General features: G+C 40.8%; 4 protein-coding genes and 1 non-coding gene across 5 annotated transcripts; 2 read left to right on the forward strand and 3 right to left on the reverse strand.

Annotated features, from left to right (window-relative positions):
* Window positions 1-4,781: 4,781 nt before the first annotated feature.
* Window positions 4,782-8,243, reverse strand: LOC113766448. Its single transcript, XM_027310642.1, has 6 exons — window positions 7,199-8,243; window positions 6,538-7,015; window positions 6,036-6,377; window positions 5,123-5,780; window positions 4,912-4,944; window positions 4,782-4,826 (listed from the first exon to the last, which is right to left on the reverse strand). The coding sequence occupies exons 1-6, from the start codon at window positions 8,241-8,243 to the stop codon at window positions 4,782-4,784; spliced, it is 2,601 nt and encodes an 866-aa protein (XP_027166443.1).
* Window positions 8,244-12,643: 4,400 nt separating this feature from the next.
* LOC113766450 lies at window positions 12,644-14,128 on the reverse strand. Its single transcript, XM_027310643.1, has one exon. The coding sequence runs from the start codon at window positions 14,126-14,128 to the stop codon at window positions 12,644-12,646; it is 1,485 nt and encodes a 494-aa protein (XP_027166444.1).
* Window positions 14,129-15,922: 1,794 nt separating this feature from the next.
* On the forward strand, window positions 15,923-17,104 carry LOC113766451. The gene has a single exon (XM_027310644.1). It carries the CDS (start codon window positions 15,923-15,925, stop codon window positions 17,102-17,104), a length of 1,182 nt encoding a protein of 393 aa, XP_027166445.1.
* LOC113767195 lies at window positions 16,484-16,590 on the reverse strand. Its single transcript, XR_003467914.1, has one exon. It is a non-coding gene; the product is annotated as a small nucleolar RNA R71 (small nucleolar RNA).
* A 36-nt stretch (window positions 17,105-17,140) lies between the features above and the next one.
* Window positions 17,141-18,632, forward strand: LOC113766452. The gene is made up of 3 exons (XM_027310645.1): window positions 17,141-18,032; window positions 18,179-18,309; window positions 18,387-18,632. Exons 1-3 carry the CDS (start codon window positions 17,141-17,143, stop codon window positions 18,630-18,632), a joined length of 1,269 nt encoding a protein of 422 aa, XP_027166446.1.
* Window positions 18,633-24,891: the final 6,259 nt, after the last annotated feature.

Here is a 24,891-nt window from a genome sequence, read left to right on the forward strand (position 1 = left end):
AAGTATAATTTTCGATTTTGCTCCTAAAAATATGTTCACGTGAGATAGGCGTGCTATTTTCAGTCAAAAAATGAGCAAATACGATCATTAGAACAAAAATGGATCATAATTTATATGTTAGGAACGATTCTAACTGATTTAAATGTTAGAAACTAAAAAAGTTTTTTGTGAAAATGTTAGGGATCAATTTAGCAAATTTCTCTTAAATATATTAAGATCTAAACCTATTAAATTTAAAGTGTTGAATTCGGTTATCAAACAGATTTTAAGTTTTTGGGGTGTATACATCTTTGTCTGAGACTGCTTTACGATTCTGATAAAGAGAAGCAAACTGTAAACACTGATTTTTTTGTCATTTTGATTTTCTTAGAAATGGGAAAGGTAAGTTGATACATTTTGAATTAAGTTTTATTTTCTTTCCTTTTGTTTAGTGCACTAAGTTTTGATTTTTAGCTTTGAGAAAAATGAAAATAATAATAAATAAGGTAAGTTTCTAAGAAATTTCCTAGTGCACACACCCTCACGCACTTGTGCACTCCACCAACGTCAAAGGAAACAAAGGCCTTGTTTGGATTGTAGTTTTCCGTCGAAAAATTACGTTGTTTTCCATGATCACATTTCCCTATTACCTTTTTCCCTCACATACATCAAATTGTTACAGTAATTTTTTCATGAAAAATCATGGAAAATGCAATCCCAACACAACCTAGAAGTTGACGTTTGACCCAAAAAAAAAATTAAAGGAAATGACTAGAAAGCTTCCTTCCTGGATTCTTTTCTCATCTCCAAGTAAAAGCGAGGGCCTTCTCTTTTCATCTTCTGAAGATTCTATGGGCTCTACCGACAGCAATGGAAATGACCAAAAAGCTTCCTTCTTCAATGCCTTTCAACTCAGAAAAGCCCACTACATTTTTTGGATGTTTTAAAAACAAGAAAGCACAGCTTTTGATGCACTAATCAAGATTTAAACTCTCGATGTTATGCACCGAAAAGATTTAAGGGATAATTTCAGAAACCTTCCCTGAGATTTTTAATAATTTTACTGAGCTCCTCTGAGGTTTGAAAAATTAAACTTACTTCCCTTGATTTTATAATTTTAGTAACAAAACCTTAAAATAATATTGGTTTGGTCAAATATTTAAATGAATACCAAAAAATACCTTTGTGTAATGAGTTTTAATTTATTTTCCTATACAATTATAAAATTATTATCTATTATAATTATATAAAAAAATTCCAAATTTTTCATGTCCATACTTACTATTTGATAAACAACTATAATAATAATTTTACCACTATGATATGATACTTTTGATGGTATTTTATTTTGGATTTAGATTTATAAGATAGAAAAGAAAATGTTGAAATAATTCATTTATAGTCTTTGAATTTTTCGAGTAATGGGATTATCACAATTTAGTAGTGCCTTTGGGCTATTTTTTTATTTATTGTTAATTTTAATAACAAAAAATAAAAAAAAGGTTAACAAAAAACATTAGATTATATATAAAATTAACTCGTAAAAACAATCACTAGTTCGATATTTGGTTATAATAGAAACTAGAGGCAATAGTAGTAATTCTACAGTTTTATTGGCAAAAAATTTAAAAAAAGGAATAAAAAGGAAAAATAATGAAAAATAATTTTAAAACCCATTCTAAATATAAGCATACCAAATAAAGGAATTTCATTAAAATATTTAAGGGTAAAATTATCATTTTAAATAATAAGGGAGGTATGTATAATTTTTTAAACCTAAAGAGAGTTCAGTGAAATTATTAGAAACCTCAGGGGAGGTTTCTGAAATTATCCCAAGATTTAAAGAGGCTCTCTCAATCATCTTCTAAAGTACGAACGCGTCCATATATCGGGAAGCGTTTGACAGTTCCTACTATAGGAACTGACTATGTGTGAGGCCAAGAAATAGACATGAAGGTTGCTGTCCAAACTCGTTGGAATTGAGATGGGGAGGGCCATTGAATGCACGGGCGATGGTCGTGAATGTGGAGTCGCTTAAGAAAGAGCCGTTGGGGCTGTGCTGGGGACCCATAGTCACATGGCTGGATTTTGTAGGAATTGGTGGTGGGTTACCATCGAATTGTCCCACTGAATGAAATTTTTCGAGGGGTGCTAGTACTGCAATGGTTGTTTATCTTTTTCTGACTGCACTGTTTCTTTTTATTTTCTCCTAATGCTCTTGCCAATTCTTGGTTATAAGATGAAAAAGAAATGGAAAATCAGGGATTTGGTTATCAAGATTTGTAAGAAGAATTTCTAATTTTTTTCTGTTTACATTATAAATACAGATTTCAATTACTTTTTATATCACATACATATTGCAAGCCACAGTATTATTTTAGATAATTTTTTTCAAATAATTTTCTATCCAAATAGACCCGTCGTTTTCTTTATTTTTTGCTGATAATGTTCTAGAAAATGGATCCAACCACCCAAGAAAATGACATGAAATATGTTAAAGGATTTCAAATACAATCATTTCATGTGAAATACATGATTTGGGGACAATTGCTTGTTATGGGGTAATTATCTTTTCCCTGTCCCACTTTTTCTACTCTTTAATTTCACAAACCTCCCCTGAGGTTTGTGACACTTGCACTGAGACCCCTCCAGGTTTTAAAAATTTCACCTAGCTCCCTTGCTTTTCAAATTTTGATAATAATTCAGTCCAATTAGGATTAAAATATTACTGTCATGATAGAGATGACATTTTTATATTCCATGAATACCCTCTTCCTCCCTATATTAGTACAAGATTGCTTGTTAATAAAAAGGTAGACATGATTATCAAAGTTGAAGGGGTATAAATGTAATTCAGGATTATTTCTTCTATTACACTAAGACATCTTCAGTAGTTGACAGGAATAGCCAACGGTCTGATGCAATCTTCCAACGGCCAAAAATTTGGAAACCTCTAAGTGCATATAAACATCTGGAAACCACATTGATACGAACGTCGCCAACCTTGTGACGAAACCCGTAAAAGATTAGCTTCAGGATCGACAAGAGGACACCAAGTTTGGAGCGGATGACCTCAACCCGTTAATCACGTGGTTAACGAACCTTGGTATAATGGTAGAAGACGCCACAACCTAGTGCGATTCTAGATTGATAAGTCACGAACACCTAGAGAAATTCTAAGGTATTCAAGAAGCCTTGGAGAAACCAAGAAAACTCTCAAAATCTGATTTATTGATTGAATGCCTAAAACCATTGGAAGTGTGAGCTATTTATAGCCTTACATAGAGATGAAAAACTAAATAATGTGAAACTAGTCTAGAATTGTGGGCTTGACTAAGACTAAGAATTGTAGGCTTGACTATTTCCATAAGACTAAGGATTGTGGGCTTGACCGGACCTTATGAGGTCATCCCTTAGGTAAATAACCTTATGAGGTCATTCCTTAGGTAAATAACCTTATGAGGTCATCCCTTAGGTAAATAAAGCAAGGCTATGGACCATTAAGCCCTTATTACAATGACTTTAACTAAAACAGCAAATGTGACTAGAGAAGTGTCACGCATGGTTCTCTTTGACGTGCACTACATGGATGGCCTTCATTTCTTCATGCTCAAGTCCCTCAATGACCTTGGGGACAATTTCTTGGCCTTGTATCTCACGAACAAGCCCTTGGAGTTCCTCCCTCATCTTTTTAGCTCGTGCTCGAGTCACGGGTCCTAGGGGAACTCGAATAGTTCGCAATGGTGTCTCTTGGTTCGTATCATTCCCCTCCTCTTCAAAAGGATTTGTCCTCAAATCAGCTTCATCGTCTGCAAGAAAAGGAGATAGATCAGAGACATTGAATGTAGCGCTCACATTGTACTCACCGGGTAGGTCCAGTTTGTAAGCATTGTCATTGATGCGCTTGATGACTTGAAATGGCCCATCTCCTCGGGGAAGTAATTTATTGCGCCTTTGGACTGGGAACCTTTCCTTGTGTAGATGTAACCACACCCAGTCACCAGGTTCAAACACGACGCGTTGGCGTCCCTTGTTAACCCGTTGAGCAATTTGGTCCATCCTTCGCTCAATGTTTAGGCGTACTTGCTCGTGTAATTTCTTGACAAAATCTGCTCGTTTAGCACCATCCATGTTAATGTGCTCAGAAGAAGGTAAAGGTAATAAGTCTAGTGGTGTTAAAGGGTTAAAATCATAGACTATTTCAAATGGTGAAAAATGAGTAGAACTATGCACCGTGCGACTGTATGCAAACTCAACATGGGGTAAACACTCTTCCCAGGTTCTAATGTTTTTTCTAATGATGGTACGCAAGAGTGTAGAATAGTGTACGATTGACAACCTCAGTTTGGCCATCAGTTTGTGGGTGACTAGTAGTAGAAAATAGCAATTTGGTACCCAATTTTTCCCACAAAGTTTTCCAAAAGTAACTCAAAAATTTAACATCCCTATCAGAGACAATTGTCCTAGGCATGCCATGCAATCTAGTGATTTCTTTGAAAAACAAATCAGCAATGTGCGATGCATCATCTGTTTTGTGACATGGTATAAAATGTGCCATTTTTGAAAATCTGTCAACAATAACAAAGATGCTATCATTTCCCCTCTTTGACCTAGGCAACCCTAAAACAAAATCTATGGAAATGTCGGTCCAACGTTCCTTAGGTACAGGTAAAGGACTATAAAGGCCATAGGGTTGAAGTTTAGACTTAGCTTTGTGGCAAGTAATGCATTTAGCCACCATTCGCTCCACATCTCGCTTCATCTTTGGCCAATAGAAGTGCTCTTGAAGGATAGCTAAGGTTTTAGCCACGCCAAAGTGTCCCATCAAGCCACCTCTGTGTGTTTCCCTAACAAGTAAAGAGCGAATAGAGCAGTTAGGTATACACAGTCGATTGAGGTAGAAAAGAAATCCATCAAGGATGTAGAATTTACCTTGATTTGCTGAACCACAAGAGTCATAAATACCTGAGAAATATGGGTAATTGGTGTATAACTCTTTAACTAATTCAAATCCTAGCAACCTTGCATCAAGTTGAGTGAGCAAAGAGTATCGGCGTGATAATGCATCAGCAACAACATTAGTTTTCCCCACTTTGTACTTAATCACATAAGGGAAGGTTTCAATAAATGCAATCCACCTAACATGACGCTTATTCAACTTGTGTTGTGACTTAATGTGCTTAAGCGACTCATGGTCAGTGTGTATGACAAATTCCCTTGGTCTCAAGTAATGTTGCCAAGTTTCTAAAGCACGGATTAAGGAGTACAACTCCTTATCATAAGTGGGATAGTTCAAAGCTGCCCCATTGAGTTTTTCACTAAAGTGTGCAATTGGTTTGCCCTCTTGCATTAGGATAGCTCCAATACCCACCCGAGATGCATCACACTCTATTTCAAACATCTTGTCAAAGCATGGCAATGCAAGTAGTGGTGCGTGTGTGAGTTGATGTTTAAGTATTTGGAAAGCACGTTCTTGAGCATCACCCCACACAAATGGCTCATTTTTCTTAATTACTGCAGTTACAGGTGCAGCAATGGTACTAAAATCTTTAACAAATCGTCTATAAAAACTAACAAGACCATGGAAGCTGCGTACCTCACCCACCATGCTTGGAGTAGGCCATTCTCGAATTACTTTAACCTTCTCCTCATCCACTTTGATTCCCTGTTTACTCACAACAAAGCCTAGAAAGACAAGTTGATCAGTACAAAAGGAGCACTTCTTAAGGTTAGCATAGAGCTTTTCCCTTCGAAGTACATCAAGAACAAGCTTCACATGTTCAACATGCTCATCTAAGCTCCTACTATAAATCAGGATATCGTCAAAATATACAACTACAAATTTTCCAAGGAATGGACGAAGTACATGGTTCATCAATCTCATGAACGTACTAGGTGCATTAGTTAGTCCAAATGGCATAACTAACCACTCATACAAGCCATGTTTGGTTTTAAAGGTCGTTTTCCATTCATCCCCCTCTTTCATCCTAATTTGATGATAACCGTTTTTTAGATCAATTTTAGTGAAAATCACAGCACCATATAGCTCATCTAACATATCATCAAGTCTAGGAATAGGGTGACGATATTTTACCGCTATTGCATTAACGGCCCTACAGTCAGTACACATTCGCCAACTTCCATCCTTTTTAGGCACCAAGATGACGGGAACCGCACATGGGCTCAAGCTTTCTCGTGCCCATCCCTTTGTTAGAAGCTCTTCGATTTGGCGTTGGAGCTCCTTTGTCTCATCTGGTCCCATTTTGTAGGCTAGTCTGTTAGGAAGTGGGGCACCTGGAACCAAGTCAATTTGATGCTCAATTCCCCTTATTGGTGGTAGTCCATTTGGAATCTCATCGGGGAAGACATCCTCATAATCCTGCAAAAGAGAGACAATACTAGATGGTAGAGTGTTAGTAAGATCATTTGTAACAACCAACACCTCTTTGCACAAAAGTACAAAGATGGGTGTATTAACACTCAAAGCTTTTCTTACTACATTGGCTTTTATCAATAGATTTTGCCTTTTCTCTCTCTTTTCAATTTTGGCCGACTCACCATATGTCTTTTTTTCTCTCAATTTTCTCGGCCTTATCATTTTCTGTTGAGTTCTCGATTTTTTCTATCTTTTTCTTCTCATTCTCAAGCTCACTCTCCTTGATCAGGTTTTCTTGATCTTCACGAACTTGGATAGGAGTGAGTGGCACAAGCACAATCCTCTTCTCGCCTTGCTTGAAGGAGTATTTATTGGTAATGCCATCAAATGTAACTCCCTTGTCGAATTGCCATGGTCTCCCCAATAGTATGTGACATGCTTGCATAGGGACCACGTTGCATAACACCACGTCCTCATACTTTCCAATTCGGAAAGGTATTTGGACTTGCTTGGTCACACGAACATCCCCACTATCATTCAACCATTGCCAACGATAAGGTGTTGGATGTCGTAGAGTGGGTAGTGCTAGTTTCTCCACCATCAAGGCACTAGCGACGTTAGCACAACTACCTCCATCTATGATCAAACTACATACCTTGCCTTTGATATAGCAACGGGTGTAGAAAATGTTCTCCCTTTGTGCATGGTCGGCGGCTTTCACTTGGGTTGCTAAGGCTCGTCTGACAACGAGTCCAACTCGTTCATCGACGGGCAATGCTTCCTCTTCTTCCTCAAGGGATGGCAACTCCTCCTTCTCATCTTCATCATCGGTGAGAAACTCACCATTGGGTAAGATGATCATAGTGCGTTGGTTCGGGCATTGGCTAGCAATATGCCCTCGGCCTTGGCATTTGAAGCATCTAGTATCTCGATTTCGCCCCATGCTCGACTCAATGGCAGTCTTTGGCGTTGCCTTAGACTCCCACTTAGTCATATCCGGCCTCGGTCTTGAAGGGGTGGAATTACTCGGCCCTTTATCCTCTTTCTTTGGTGGTGTAGTTCGGGGATAAGAGGGTGAAAAGTTGTAGTAACTCCGAGTCGAACCCCTCCTCTTAATCCTCCTTTCAATCTTGATGGCCTTTTCCACCAAGTCCCCAAGTTCCACATAGTGGTGTAACTCCACTTGATCAGCGATTTCGGGCCTTAATCCGTTCAAGAAGCGTGCCATTGTTGCTTCTCGATCCTCCATGATGTCTGCCCGTAGCATGAGTATTTCCATTTCCTTGTGATAGTCCTCGACACTTCGTGCTCCTTGGTTGAGGGTTTGAAGCTTTTGGTACAAGTCACGGTAGTAGTGACTTGGTACGAAACGCTTCCTCATTAGTCGTCTTAGCTCCGTCCAAGTTTGTATGGTAGGTTCACGACTCCTCCTTCGACTAGTAGAGAGTTGATCCCACCACACAACGGCGTAGTCGGTGAATTCGACCACGGCCAACTTGACCTTTTGCTCCTCCGAGTAAGTATTGCAATCGAAGACAAGTTCAATCCGCTTCTCCCACTCTAAGTAGGCATCAGGGTCTGATCGTCCTTGGAAGGGCGGAATTTTCATCTTTATGCCCGGAATGTGGTCATTTGAAGGCCTAGCATCACGCTTGGACCTACTTTGCTTATGCTCATAGTTGTTGTCTGAGTTAGAGTCGCTAGACTCATGTGCATAAGCCTTTCCACGGCTGCCTTTGGAGCTTCCATGAGACAACTCTAAGCTGTCAATGCGTTGGTGCATCAGTTCAAGTTTTTGGTCCATCATGCGTCCCAATTCGCCTTTGATTGCTTCTGTGAAAAGTTTAAGATCAAAAGCTTGGGAGCTTGCTCCCCCCTCGTTAGCCATGGTGAAGTATAGGGTAAAAAAAATAATAATGGAAAGAAGCAAAGTTTATCTCGTACACTTCCTCACGTGTTTACTCTCGCTCTCGTGTTTGAACACTCTAATGAACTTACCAAGGTGTTTTCAAGGCTCCTCGGTCAACTCCTCGAAGAAGTTAGAACTCCTTTAGTATGGATCGACTTACCAACCAGGGTCACAAGATTGTAGCACTTTGAACGAAAAAAGAACAAAAGATGAAGGGACTGACCATGACTCAATGAATGACTCAAAGTTGAATTTTAAGAATCCTAGACAAAACTCTACCCAAAACTGGAATTTTGAGCTGCTGGTTGCTGCATTTCTGGTCAGTGTTTTGGTAGGTAAATGGACACTTAGAGGATTCAGAATGACACTTAAAACTGACCTAATGATGCACGAAAATTTCCAAAATTAATGATTGGACAGAAATTCCCCAACGGTTGCAAAGATGGAATCCGAATGGAAAAGGAATTTGTGTTGCGGTGGGACTATTTTGGAAACCCAAGGCTGACTTTTCTTCCTTGATCCTTTGGAAACAAGGATTAGTCTTTCTATTTGCTGGTTCCCACGAATTCTAAGGTCAAGATCAAGATGGTCAGCTTTTAGGAGGGCATTTATCACAATCAATGGTCAAATTTGGAAGCTTTCAAGAGTCAAATTTCGTGGCTTAGGAAGGCTGGTTTTCAAGAGTCAAATTTCATGGCTGAATGTTCTTCTTCTTATCAATGGTCAATTCTGGAGGCTTTCAAGAATCCCCAACTAAAGTTCCAAGAACTTCAAGATTGTGGTTTTAAACAATCAAGAACTTCAAGAAACCCAAGTTTTGATCAAGACAGATTTTCAAGAATTTTGTAAGGTCAGCCAGCTATATATATTTTTTGTATGTAAACAACAAGAACACAAGGTAACAACTAGATAGGACTCTAAAACCCTTGCTACAAACTGATTTTTTTTTTGGATGAACAGTAACCTCGGATGATCAAATAGAACAAAAGACTGGAATTAAATGGATATAACAGAATAAGACACAAACACAAACAAAGAATCAAGAATAAGACACAAAAAAAAGGCTGGACCAAACAAGGCTAACCACAGCAATTAACAACAACTAGACGCAAGTTTATGATGCGACAAATCTGGAAAAATAACGCAAGAACACGATGCAACAAATCTGGAAATTGCGGATAGCAAACTTAGAACACGAAAACAGAATTTTGGACAACTTGACTCGAAAGGAAATAAATAAAGGGATATAACGTGATACCTCTTAACTAGCTCTGATTACCAACTGATACGAACGTCGCCAACCTTGTGACGAAACCCGTAAAAGATTAGCTTCAGGATCGACAAGAGGACACCAAGTTTGGAGCGGATGACCTCAACCCGTTAATCACGTGGTTAACGAACCTTGGTATAATGGTAGAAGACGCCACAACCTAGTGCGATTCTAGATTGATAAGTCACAAACACCTAGAGAAATTCTAAGGTATTCAAGAAGCCTTGGAGAAACCAAGAAAACTCTCAAAATCTGATTTATTGATTGAATGCCTAAAACCATTGGAAGTGTGGGCTATTTATAGCCTTACATAGAGATGAACAACTAAATAATGTGGAACTAGTCTAGAATTATGGACTTGACTAAGATTAACAATTGTAGGCTTGACTATTTCCATAAGACTAAGAATTGTGGGCTTGACCAAAGCTTATGAGGTCATCCCTTAGGTAAATAACCTTATGAGGTCATCGCTTAGGCAAATAACCTTATGAGGTCATCGCTTAGGTAAATAACCTTATGAGGTCATCCCTTAGGTAAATAAAGCAAGGCTATAGACCATTAAACCCTTATTACAATGACTTAACTAAAACAACAAATGTGACTAGAAAAGGGTCACGCATGATTCTCTTTGATGTGCACTACATGGATGACTTTCATTCCTTCATGCTCAAGTCCCTCAATGACCTTGGGACAATTTCTTGGCCTTGTACCTCACGAACAAGTCCTTGGAGTTCCTCCCTCTCCCTCATCTTCTTAGCTCGTGCTCGAGTTACGGGTCCTAGGGGAACTCGAATAGTTCGCAATGGTGTCTCTTGGTTCGTATCACACATTTTATCCTCAAGCCAAAAGATTGTGAGGAGCATTAATAGAAGGTTAAGCTGAAAACATTTAGCAGATTCAATGGTCTCTTCAAGCCAACTAGCAAAATCCTGGAATTCACCCACGACTTTCATTATTAAGAACAGATATTGCTACTGCAATTGCAAGGCCACAGTGAAGATATCAGAGAGCGAAAAGAATCCGAACAAATTGTATTTCTACTGCTCAAAATGCAGATATTTCAAATGGTATGATGGAGGAGAAGAAGAAGAAGTTAATAGCAGAAGAAGCAACCACGACACAAACAGGGAAAGAGATATTAGCAGAGCTAGAGTGCTTGGCATTTCAGAAAGGCAATCTGATGTTGCCGTGGAACTGCAAAGACAATTTCCAGCTCCAAGTGTCTTAGGTAACGTGTTGCTCATCACCAATATGCTACTGTTAGCTTTATTTATTTTCATTCAAATAGTAAAATCAATTGGCTGAATTCATGTAAATCTGCTGCAACATTGTAGCAGTTGTAGTATGCCTTTTGTGGTGAAATCCAAGTGAAACTAGAAGGCTATGTCAGTTAGAATGCTACATAAACCAATGTAAAATCCATGTATGTAGCAGTTTACAGTCATTGTATGAGGTAATGAATAGCACCAGTATGCTAATTTGACAATAACTCCTGAATGTTAATAGCAGTGACATTTTACATGCTAAAATGCAATAATCATATCAGTAGTACATATAACATTTCCATCAATGCAATCCACAAGTACAAAACACCATCTACCAGGACAGTTTCTATAGCAGATGGTGAGGATTGCACCACTAATATTATAAGAGAGTGTGAGCTTGCATTAACAAAACATTTCAGCAGTCCTAACTTCTGGTACATTTCCATATAGCAGCACCGAATTCAAAAGAAGCTAAGCTAATCATTACACGCTAATTAGTCTGAACTAGCAACTCAAAACCAGTTGCTGAAAGTGCTGGTACTGCTAATGCTATTGGAGTTCACATTTGCTGGTGCATTCATACTGACAGATGTAGCATTTTCAGATTCAAAAGTCAATTGAACTGGCACCTAAGGATTGGAGTAGATTTTGGTACTTTTGGTCCTACCAGCACTTCTGACTGTTGAAGTAGAAGGATTGTTTGAAGCAGGCCTTCCTCTCTGTAAACATAATAGCATGAAAGTCAAGTTCAGAGCAAAAATTGTATCACTGAACTTGTTATTCTCTTAGACAAGTTATAGTATACAAGTTAACACCTTTCTGTTAGAACTTGCAGCAGTAGTTTGACAATTGTTCTGCACGTTAACACCTCCATTATGATTAGTAGGGCTAGGATTGCTCCCTTGACTGGAGTGAACTATAGGTACTGCTCCTTCTGCATGATCCTGTAAAATGAGAGTACTTATCAGTCTCTGGAAACCTCTGCATACATAATTGTAATAGATAAGGAATGAAACATAAAACTGGCAACAGTTTACCCAAAGAACAGCTCCTGATAAGCCTGTGCTAGCCGTTCCTCTGTCTGGTCTGCCTCTTCTATTTGTCATCTGTGATAACAACTTCAAATGAGTTGCACATAACAAAAACCAATGTAAGATGATGCAGTTCAGTAATGATTATGCAATACTACTACCAGTTCATCAGGGGTTCTGTTTGCAATCCTTTTGTGCATAGGTTGTCCTTTGCAAGTCCTCTTATTATGACCAAAAGCTCCACAATGGCCACACTTGAGAGTACTTGACCTTTTTGGTTGTGAAAAGGAAGCTCCCTCATCAGCTTCCCTTCTTCGATTTACTCTTGGTCTACTAGGAGCTCTTCGCAAAAGAGGTGGCAACATAGTTTTTGGGAGTAAATCAGGCATAGCAGGCCACCTTTTCATATCAGAAATAGGATGAATCACTGCTGAGTATGCTTTCAAATACACGTCCTTTGTGAACCAGGCTTCACAATAATATTCCAAATTTTCTCTCCTGTACATAATTCCTAGTGCTGCATGTTTACACGGAATTCCAGATATCTGAAAAGCACCACAATCACATATTCTTTTGTTGAGATTAACTATGTAGCTTCTGTCCAGATCACCAATCTCGAATGTGTCTTCACTAGCCATATGTATCTCACATTTTCTTGATGCTTGGCTAATTTCGGTGAGTTTCTCAGCAATCCTAGGAGTGATATTAGCAGTCATAGTGAAACCTTTCTGGTATCTCGTGTAACTTTTTCATGAACTTTCTCCTCAAACCATCCACTAATGTCAGTATAGGCTTTTCTCTAAGATCACCAACCTAATTATTAAAGGATTCAGTGAAATTATTTGCAACGTGCTCACACTTAAGTTGAGATGAGAAGACATGCCTACACCAGGAACTTCTTGGAATTTTATCCAGATATCTCCAAGCAGCAATGTTAATATCTTTAATACTTGCTATTGCTTCATTATAGCCAACAACATCATAACTTTTTGCTGCCTTCCAAAAGAAACTTCTAAGTAATATTCCTAGAAATTGAGACTTGAAATTGTTGCATATATGCCTACAACAATGCCGCCCAGTTGCATCAGAAAATATCTCCTCATAAGCAAGATTCAATCCCTTCTGCCTATCACTCATGAAAGTTAAAGGGATGTTGTTGTTAAAGGATCCAAAAAACTCTTGAAAGTAGTAGAAAAACCACATCCAAGTATCCTTGTTCTCACATTCAGTTATAGCAAATATTATTGGAAATATGCTGTTGTTTGCATCCAAAGCAACTGCTATGAGAAGCACACCTTCAAATGGACCCTTTAAAAAACATCCATCAAATCCCACAAAAGGCCTACAACCTTCTAGGAATCCCAGCTTTTGAACTCTAAAGCTAATTAATATTCTCAAAAATTTAGGCTCAACTAACAGATTTGGTATATCATAATGTATTTTACAAATGTTGTTGGGATTATTGTTCTTTAACAGTTCAGCATATTTTGGAAGTTTAGAATAAGATTCAGCATGTGTGTTTTCTATTTCATTAAGTGCTTTGTTCTTAGATCTGAAAATCTGTATTTTACTTTGCTTCACACCATACTTCCTCAACTCTGCCTTTACACCTTTGCTGGTCATATTAGGATGATCTCTCATGACACTAACCAGCTTCTTGACCATCCAATCAGATGTGGCTTCAGCACAGTGTTTATCCATCACACAAGTGTGCTGTGGTTGGTAACTTTTAATCTGAAAAGTGATATTATCAGCCACTGGTGATGCATGTATTTTCCACTTGCATCTCTCAGCATTGCAGATAGCAGTCACTCTAGATCTCTCATTTTTCAATCTCAGAAGCGGAAAGCCTTTTTGAATAACATAATCTTTCAAGACAGCCCTAAATGCATCCACATTGGTGAATAATTGACCTTTCTCAAACTCTATGTCATCTTTAGGATTGTAAATCCACATCTTTGATCTCATTAATTGTCTTATAGGATCATCCCTTTCTTCACTTTCAGAATCAGGAACCAGAATTTCTGCTTCATTGTCTTCAAAATCAGAAAAATTAGTATCACTGTCCTCACTGTCATCATTTGAGACCCTATCTAGAACTAATTCATCCTCATTGTCACTATGCAGATTGTGTCTCCATGAAGAATTAGAACTAGAGTCTCCATACTCATCATCTGAGATATCAACCTCTACTGCTACTGTCTTTTTATTCTGTTTACTAATAACCACAGTATCTTGCATGTTCACAGTAGTTGGATTTACTAAGTTATTCTCTTCATCAGCAGGGATAATATCCATATCAGAGACATGTAAGTTTATCACATGCAAGTTGGAGAATTGGACCAGTTGCCAAAAGTACTGGTATTTCTGATATCATTACAGTTCATATTTGCTAATGCATTCATGCATATTTTTAACGGAAGTTAATGAAATTTCCAGAAAACATCAGCATGCATCCATCGTGCATGAAATTTCAAGAAACATCTTTAGTTACAGTACTGCATGAAGGAAAAAACATCTTAAGTTTCTTGACACATCTACTGATTAAGCAAAAAACTTCTCCATAATATTAGGGGTGAGCATCGAATTTGAAATCGATAATTCGGTAGCTTGAAATCGGTAATTTTTGGTAAATGGTTCTTGATAGGGTGATAATTGAATGTTTATTCATTGGTATTTGGTCTTAATTTTGGTCACTTATTGTGCAAGACACTGAATTTTTGCCCAAATTTGGTATTTGTATTATTTGCAGGCGAGTGATGTTAAAAGTGGCAAAAAGAAGTGAATTTCCAGAAGACTAGGCCTTCTCTGGCGTGCCCACGCCAGACAGGGCAGAGTTGCGTGAAAAAGACGGACCGCAGGTCCTATCCCTGGAATTACTACCCTTCTTTGGAAACAAATTCTGAACCTGTGTGAGATGAGAAAGGAGAGTAATAAAAAAGCAGCCTTTTGGCAACAAGTTGAGGAGAGAAATAAGGAAGCTTTCTTTTGGAAAGAAAAGTTCCAATTAGTCAAGCAAAAGAAGCGGCGGCGCAAACAATATAAAGAAGACAGCAATAGACTAGGGATTATCTGGGTTTTGGACTTTTCTTTTCTCTGCTTTTGCTTTTATCATTGCTAGTAGCCTAGCGGCCGCATCACTTTCATTTCGTTTTTCGTTCAACAAAATCTCCATGACAACTCTGAATTGCTTCGTCGTTATGTGGCAAGTCTAATCTCTTTATCTAGTTGAGGTGTAATCAAAGGCCAGAACACAAACAATTGTGAGATCATTTTTTTATTATTCTAAATTCTGCGTTTGTGGGTATTTAATTATTCTTTAATTTAATAGTCTATTATTGTTTGGATTTGTTGGATCAATGTGGCCAGTTGTTCAGTTGTCTGAATAGTATACTGTCAATTAGGACAAGGGTACGTATCACTTGATTGTTTTAAATTAGTGGCGAACGACACAATTTCATTGCCTTGTAAGCAGTCTAATCTGAGTCGTGGGAATAATTAATCTAGTTTAAATGAACCCACATGTGTGTTTGTTAATTAGAATTGGGTCTCTCTAATTCCTAAAGCTGTGATTAGATTAAATCCTTCGAGGGTCTCTGGGGTTATCTAATTTACAAGAGGGTGGTTTAAGAGCGTCTCTGGATTACCATATAATTAAGGAGAGATTGGGAGTTTGGCGGTTGCTAAATTGCTAGAATCAATTTATTTGTGAACGTGTGATATATCCTTGGTATCTATGATAATTGTGTGAATCGGTGCCGAAATTATCTCCTTGACTAGGTTGTGTCAATTAATTGCTTATTTTATTCTTGAGTTATTGCATTCATTATGATTGTTCGTTTAATGATTTTAAGTCTTTAATTTGTTTCATTTATCTCTCTCTTTTAAAAATCCCCCAATTATCTGTGTGTGATAAATCTACCAGTTCTCTGTGGAAACGACCCTACTCACTACTATACTCATTCAGTTTTGGGAGTAGGTATCATTATAAATTTTATCTTTGGTTATTTAACAGCCACCAAATTTTGGAGCCGTTACCGGGGACCTAGTGCTTGAAGTGATTTATTGCACAGGCTACTCTAGTCTTGTTTTATGCCTCGATCTTCTCGTACAGGAAAACTCGAGTTTGACCCGGAGATCGAGAAAACCACCAGGAGGTTGATAAAGGAGACAAAGATGCAAAAGCAACAAACCTCAACAGCACAATCATCTGAACTTGAGCAAAACTTTCACTTTGGTGACGCATCAATTGAACTGGAAACAAATTCGCCTAGACCCAACGAAACAATGGCAGCCCAAAGAACCTTGAGGGAGCTTGCAACCCCGGATGTTAACCAACAGCCTCTGTGCATCACGTACCTTGACACTGAGGAGGCATTTGAATTAAATTCTGGTTTGATTCACTTATTACCCACTTTTCGTAGTGTTGCAGGTGAGGACCCACACAAGCACTTGAAGGAATTTCATGTAGTGTGTTCAACCATGAGACCTCAGGGAGTCACTGAGAAACAAATCAAGTCGCGTGCCTTCCCGTTTTCCTTAGCAGATAAGGCCAAGGACTGGTTGTTCTATTTGCCATCGGGGTCCATCACTACGTGGGAAGCATTAAAACGACAATTCCTTGAGAAGTTCTTCCCAGCCTCCAGGGCCGCCAACATCAGAAAGGAGATATGTGGAGTTAGGCAAGCAAATGGAGAGACTCTCTATGAATATTGGAAGCGGTTCAAACAACTGTGTGCCAGTTGCCCCCATCATCAAATTCCTGACCAACTGTTAATCCAGTATTTCTACGAGGGACTCCAACCCATGGATAGGAGTATGGTGGATGCAGCCAGTGGAGGAGCTTTGGTTAATAAAACCCCAGACGAAGCCAAACTGTTGATTTCAAACATAGCTGAGAACTCTCAGCAGTTTGGGACCCGGTCTGAGGGCATGACTAGGAGAGTCAATGAGGTCAATCATGCTGACCTGGCACATCAGTTAATGGAGCTAACAACTTTGGTTCGACAGATGGCAATGGGGAAGGCTCAAACCGTAAAAACATGTGGGATATGTGCGGCCCCCGAACATACAACCAACATGTGCCCAACTCTTCAAGAGGATCCGTACGAGCAGGCCAATGCCATGGGTGGTATGTCTGGAGCCCACCTAAGAAGAAATGACCCTTACGCACCCACATACAATCCAGGGTGGCAGAACCACCCCAACTTCAGCTATGGTCAAAAATCTCCGGGCTTCCAACAACCATTTACACAGAAATCGCCAATACAATAGCCGTCTACATCTCAGATTGGTATGTCCCTAGAAGATATGGTTAAATCGTTAGCTGAGAGCACTTGTCAAATGTGGCAGGACCAACAAAGGTTTGAACAAGAGACACGCGCCGGCATGAGATCCTTGGAGGCGCAGATATCCCAACTAGCGTCCTCAATGAGCAATTTCGAGAATAGCAAGAGAAAACTACCATCTCAGGTAATCCCCAATCCCAAGGAGAATGCGAGTGCAATGCTCCTGCGAAATGGAAAGGAGATTCACCCTACCAAACCGGAAGCAACAAGAAATGGGAAGGAACAAGTGACCGAGGAACCTGAACAAGAAGAGGTAAGCACCCCACCGCGTATTCCTAAGACCTCTGACATAAACCCTCCTTTTCCTGGCAGGTTCACCAAAGCGAAGAAAGAGGAGTCAGAGAAGGAGATTTTGGACACGTTCAGGAAAATAGAGATTAACATTCCCTTACTGGAGGCGATTAGGCAACTGCCGAAGTATGCAAGGTTTCTAAAGGAGCTGTGCACCAACCGGAAGAAGTTGAACTTCCAGGACAAAGTAAGGGTAGGTGAGAATGTGTCGGCAGTCCTCCAGAAGAAGTTGCCACAGAAATGCAAGGATCAAAGTATGTTCACCATACCATGCATTATAGGTCAAAAGAGAATAGAAAGAGGCATGCTTGATCTGGGAGCGTCTATCAATGTTATGCCTCTGTCTATATTTAAAGCCTTAAACTTGGGATCCCTGAAGGAGACAGGAGTGGTGATTCAACTAGCAGACAGGTCCAATGTCTACTCCGAGGATGTAGTTGAAGATGTCTTAGTAAAAGTGAATGAGTTTATCTTCCCTGCTGATTTTTACATTGTTGACATGAATGATGATAACTTAGTTAGCTCAGCTGTACTCCTTCTAGGTAGACCCTTCATGAGTACAGGTAGGACTAAGATAGATGTGCATGAAAATACCCTGTCTGTGGAGTTTGACGGGGAAACAATCACGTTTAACATTTTTGATGCAATGAAATACCCCGATGATACCGAGTCTATTAACTGTGTTGGTATTGCTAATCCACTGTCCAAGATTTTCTTGAGCAGAATCTCATGGAAGACAAGCTGGAGTTCGTGCTACAACATAGCAAGACGACCACTGACGTGGAGAGTAAGGATGAGGAGAAGATTTTAGAAGCCATCATGTCACTGCACTCTCTTCCGGTATTTCCCGACAGTTAGTAGACGCGTTCTTGCCCTTACCCACATCTACTGAGAGGATTTTGCCTTCTGTGGAATAGACGCCCGAGTTGGAGTTGAAGGAATTGCCAAAACACCTGAAGTACGCCTATCTTGAAGATCACAACACTCTACCGGTCATCATTGCGAATGATTTGACCGAGATGCAACAAGAAAAACTCCTACGAGTTTTGCGGGAGACTAAACCAGCAATAGGATGGATGTTGGCAGATATCAAGGGCATCAACCTCTCTGTTTGCATGCACCATATCCTCCTTGAGCTAGAGGCGAAATCGGTAAGAGAATGACAGAGAAAACTCAACCCAGCAATGAAAGAAGTAGTTATGAAGGAGATTCTCAAGTTGTTGGAGCTAGGAATAATTTTTCCTATTTCTAATAATGAGTGGGTGAGTCCAGTGCATGTCGTACCTAAGAAGACCGGCATTACACTTGTACGGAATGAGAAGAACGAGTTGGTGCCTATAAGACTTCAGAACGGATGGCGAATGTGTATAGACTTCAGGAAGTTAAACGCGGCCACCAGGAAGGATCATTTTCCGTTGCCATTCATCGACGAGATGCTCGAGCGATTGGCAGGTAAGTGCTTCTTCTGCTTTCTAGATGGTTACTCTGGATATTATCAAATCACCGTTGCTCAAGAGGACCAGCACAAAATCACTTTCACTTGTCCTTTTGGCACATTTGCTTACTGTCGTATGCCTTTTGGACTGTGTAACGCCCCAGGGACATTTCAAAGGTGCATGATGAGTATTTTCTCTGATATGATTGAAAATTGTATAGAAATATTTATGGATGATTTCACAATTTATGGTGATTCTTTTGATTAATGCCTACACGATTTGACAAAGGTTTTACAACGGTGCATTGAGACGAATTTAGTCCTCAATTATGAGAAATGTCACTTTATGGTCAAGGAAGGTATTGTTTTGGGACACGTTGTGTCATCTAGGGGTATTGAGGTAGATAAAGCGAATGTTGACTTGATTACTACCTTACCTTACCCTACTAACGTTAAAGAGATCCATAGTTTTCTTGGTCATGCAGGATTCTACAGACACTTCATAAAGGACTTCTCACGAATCGCACACCCATTGTCCAAACTACTTCAGAAGGATGTGACATTCGACTTTGGGGAGGCTTGTAGATTATCTTTTGATGCATTGAAGAGCATGTTGACCACCGCACCGATTATCCAACCCTCGGACTGGAACTTACCCTTTGAGCTAATGTGCGATGCCAGTCAATATGCAGTGGGAGCTGTACTCGGTCAACGAAGTGGAAAGTGTAGCCATGTCATCTACTATGCTTCAAAGACACTGTCGCAAGCCCAACACAACTACACTACCACAGAGAAGGAGCTTTTAGCCATTGTTTTTGCGTTTGAAAATTTCAGATCCTATCTATTAGGGTCAAAAGTAACGATTTTTTCTGACCACGCAGCGTTGAAATACCTTTTGGCGAAAAAAGAATCCAAACCAAGACTCATTTGTTGGATACTTCTGCTACAAGAGTTTGACTGGGAGATCAAAGATCACAAAGGGGTGGACAATTTAGTAGCAGACCACCTGAGCCAGTTGATCAGAGAGGAAGAAGGGGCACCCATATCCGAGGTATTTCCAGATGAGCACTTGTTTCAGTTTAGAGGGGAGGAACCATAGTATGCTGATATTGTTAATTTTCTAGTAAGTCATAAATTTCCAAGGGGTATGAGTAAGAGTAAAAGGGATAAAATTGTCCAGGACTCCCGATATTACATTTGGGATGAGCCCTATCTATGGAAAATAGGCTCTGATCAAATTATTCGGCGATGTGTTCCACAGGGGGAAATTCCCTCTATACTTGCTCATTGTCACAATTATGCCTGTGGTGGCCATTTTGGTCCTAAGAGAATGGCAAGAAAAATTCTTGACTGTGGATTCTATTGGCAAACCTTGTTTCGCGATGCTTATGTGTTCTGTAAAAACTGTGAAAAATGTCAAAAGTCTGGGAGTTTATCTCACCGGGATGAAATGCCCTAAGTCCCCATGCTGTTTTGTGAAATTTTTTATGTGTGGGGCATGGATTTTATGGGACCTTTTCCTAGCTTTTTCGGGTTTCTTTATATCTTGCTAGCCGTTGACTATGTGTCCAAATTGGTAGAAGCAAAAGCTACCCGAACTAATAATTCACGAGTTGTTGCAGGATTTCTCAAGTCCCATATTTTTAGCAGGTTCGGAGTACCCAGGGCAATCATCAGTGAGTAAGGCACTCACTTCTGTAATCGCACCATTGAAACCCTAATGCGTAAGTATGGGGTTCATCATCGAGTTAGTACGGCCTACCACCTACAGACTAATGGGCAAGTTGAGGTCTCTAATCGAAAGGTCAAGAGTATCTTGGAGAAAACGGTCAACCCAAGTCGTAAGGATTAGAGTACCCGATTGGATGATGCACTATGGGCGTATCGTACGGCATATAAGACACCAATCGGAATGTCTCCGTATAGGCTGGTTTTCAGTAAAATGTGTCATCTACCTGTGGCTGTTGAACATCGGGCATTTTGGGCAGTTAAACAGTGCAATTTAAACACGGATAGAGCTGGAAAGGAAAGGAGACTCCAACTTCAGGAGTTGGAGGAAATCTGTTTGGACGCCTATGACAATGCCCGACTATACAAAAAGCGCAGAAATCTTTTCATGATCAATTTGTGCGCATTAAGCATTTCTCTATAGGGCAGAAGGTGCTTCTATTTAACTCACGGTTGAAATTTATGCCAGGTAAGTTGCTGTCCCGGTGGATTGGACCGTATGTTGTTGTCAACATGTTTCCGAATGGTGCGGTTTAGATTAGGATTCTAGAGACTGACAAGAGTTTTAAGGTGAATGGCCATCGTCTCAAGCCATTTTTGGATATTTCAGAAATTGGTACTGTGGAGGAAGTCCATCTACTCGACCCAGTTCTAATTAAGTGTTGATCTCCCCATCGTCTGGCCACAGACGTTAAATAGAGGCATTGCTTGGGAGGCAACCCAAGAGTTTCATCTTTTAATCGTTTCTTGAGTTCTTATTCCTTGTTTGTGTGTTTTAAATCAAGTTCTTAGGAGACCTATTGATGAACGACCTGTTTTGTAGGCTTTGGATGTGCTCGGTACAGTTTTGTATAAGGTTAGGGGCACAAATTTTGGAGCAGACGACTTTACGTTACATGGCGTGCCTGCGCCTTGAATTCACCACACATTGACTTTTGTATCAGCTGGTGAACAGAGGACTTACACTTTCAAGGCATGCCCACGCTCTACATGGTGCAGTCCGATGCCCAGTTCCACGACAGTGGTGCCCACTTAACTTTCGGTTCCAAGGCATGCCCACGCCGAACAACATCTCACATTGGCCATGCTCCAAGCCCTTGGTCAGATGACTCTCCACTCCAAGGCGTGTCCACGCTACCCCAACAGTGCCCCACAATTTTTTCCTACTTCCCCTTACTTTTCCCACTTTTCTCATTCTTTTCTTTGTCTTTTCCTTTTTGGTCTTCCTTATTCTACCCCAGTCCTTGACCCGATCTCCCAGCCGTCGCCATCCCAAGCACGCACGCCACGCCCCATACCCACAGCCGCCGCCCCCTCGCTGCCATCAACGACGCGCTCGCTGCGTGCCTGCCGACGCCACGGCTTCCGACCTCTGGTCCAGATCGCACCCGTTGACGCCGCACTCGCACGCCGCGACCCCTGCCCTCTGCCGCGGTTCTCTTGCGCCGCCATACCCACGGCCACCACCCACTCCGCTTACTCACCACCCGCTCGGCCCGAGTCGCGAACCGGCTCTGTAACGCCGCTTTCGCTGCATCCATTCTAGATCTGTGCCTACTGCAGCGCGCCAGCCACCGGGCCGCGTCCCATCTCCCAGGCCAGTCGCACGCAGCTCACGTGTCGTCGCGCGGTCTCCCCTCGCCGTGGCCGTTCCTCACAGCGTGATTCAGTGGTACTCCTACTTTCCTCTTTTAGTTCCTGGTGACTTCGATTTGGGGTGGTGGGGCTAATTATTTGATACTTGTGGGTTTGTGACTCGTCTATTGGTCTGGGATAGTTGCCTGTTGACTGCTATTTTGGGATTTCTTGGCTGCTTTTCTTTCCTTTTCATTGTCACAAGCACACTAGTGGGCGCTCTGTTATCTATTCTTGTTTTATTTGTTGACTGTTGACTGTGGGTAGTGTATTTGTGGTCCCCTGCCTCCATTTTGCATTTCTTTGTCACTCTCTGCCTTTGGAATTGTCTTATTTACCCCTATGCCTCCAAAGCAAGGTGCTACCCCCGTCCAACCCCCGTAAGAGGCGGGCCCCGGTCCAACCCCCTACTCGGTCCCGTTTGGGACTGTCCAGGAGTACTTTGTCTCCTGGAGTATGGGGGGAACCTCTGAAGGACCTCAATCCGGAGCAACAACAGCGCTTGAACTCATTGGTGCCCTATCCGTTCGTTTCGTGCAAATGTTTCCACCTCCCAACTCTCGACCAGTTAAATATTGCTCGGGAGGTGGAGCAGTTGTTTACTGTCATAGGGTGGGGTAAGTTCCTGGTTATTGACTGTCCAGCGTATGAGGAGCTCTGCTTTGAGTTCTATGCCACTTTTGAGTTGAAGCGGTCCGCTAATCTCGTCTTAGATTCCCCGGGGGTCATCACGTATCGTCTGAGAGGCATCCCGCAGTCCCATTCTATCAATGAATTTAATTTGTTGTTGGGCTTTGTGAGTGAGGACACCATCGCCTCCAACGCTTATATCAATAGCGCGTGCGACTACACCCGCCCTTTCGCCACTTACTACATCGAGATCTGGCGGGAGTGGTCTACTGACAGGCAACTCTACTATCCGAGTCAGTCCAAGGCCTCGTATCTTAAAGATCCGGTGCTGAAGGTTATTCATCGGTTTCTGGCCTATAACTTCTCGGGTCGGAAGGATTCTTCCAGCATTCTTGCCAAGGCCGAGTTTTATTTCCTCTGGTGCATGCGTAATCGGGTTTAGGTAAATTTTGGTTGCTGGATGGCCTCTTAGTTACAGTCCATCCTTAGTAAGCGCCATAAGCCCTTGATTATGGGATCCCTCATTACTTATTTGGCCACCCGCTTGGGAGTCCTCGATCTCGATAAGGAGTATAAGCCTATTTTGGCTCGCGAGCTTGAGACTTTGAACTTGCGCAGCCTTGAGAGGATAGGGGTCATTCACAAAGTGGGGGACGCTTATCAGTTCACATCTCCTGGAGAGGGTATTCCCTAGCCACGAGTTCCTTCCACGGCGCCAGACGAAGCCCAAGAGGGTCCTTCCTCTTCCGTTGCCCCGTCGTCTTGGGACAGTCAGTTCCGTCACCTACAGGACTCGGTCACTGATTTGGGTGACCAGGTAGCACACCTGGATGGCCGTCTCACAGCTCTGCAGGTTTTCACCTGTATCCAGGCAGAGAATCAAGCCGCCTTCTACGCCCACATTGGCTTTCAGCCTCCTCACCCTCCGCCTCCATAGTGCTATCGTACCTTCGTGGCCCTCAGGGAAGCTCCAGTCCCTTCCTTGTTATCTTTTCTTTTTCCTTGCTTTATTGAGGACAATGTAGAATTCTGGTGTGGGGGGGACTAGTTTTAGCTCTGGCCTTTTAGGTTTGATAGATAGTTTTAACTCTTTAGGTTTTTATTTAAAAAAAAAACTCAGAAAAAGGAACAAAAAGAATAGCTGTGGATTCGGTTGATAATGTCTAGGACTTTATGCTATGATGATGATTGCAATTACTCTACCCGCATGAACAGTGTTATTATGTGGATAAATGTCTTATTTTCTGAAAATAGAATTAAATGAGGAAATTTGCAAGTTTTGACTGTTGATACTCTGTTGTGAGCTATTGGGCTCTGTATTGATAGGTGCTCGATTTTCTTTCTTTGAGTGATATCACACTTAATTTGATTGTTCTAGAATTTGCTTTGTTGTGCATGTCAAGACCATATCTCCGAGTTTGATGCATTAAAAGGATAAGGGCACTTAGGTTCACCAGTGTTTAGCTTTCTAAAGACCAACCCTATTCCGATCTTCCCTAGATGACCATTGTTGAGCCTAGACTTTTTCTTTGTCTACAACCCATTTTGTTACCCCTAAACCTCTCGTGTTCAAACGTTCTTTGTTCCACCCTGTGTCAAAGGAATGCCTTGATTTCAATGCATGATGAGTTCAAATTGGATTGAAATGAGACAAGTGAAGTAGGCAAGTGTGTTACATGTAGCTATGTGCATTTAAAAAAAAAAGAGAAAAAAAAAGAAGAAGAAAAGAAGAAAAAAAAAGGGAGCAGAAGACTATGGGTTCCAAGGTGTGCCCACGCCTTCCCAAAAAAAAAAGAGAGAGAGTGCTTTTGTCCATATGTGTTTGTTGACATAATTAGGTGAAGTCCTTGGTTGCGCTTGCACTTGCTATTGTTGGGGAATTTATGGATATGCTTTGGAAAGATCAGTGGAATGAAGAAGGAAACTGGAAGTCATGCAGTAGGTCAGCGGCATTCTCTTGGTCATACTGAGCCTAAATTACCTGTTTAATCCTA

This window comes from Coffea eugenioides, chromosome 3 (genome assembly GCF_003713205.1).
Source record: "Coffea eugenioides isolate CCC68of chromosome 3, Ceug_1.0, whole genome shotgun sequence".
Taxonomy (NCBI): Eukaryota; Viridiplantae; Streptophyta; class Magnoliopsida; order Gentianales; family Rubiaceae; genus Coffea; species Coffea eugenioides.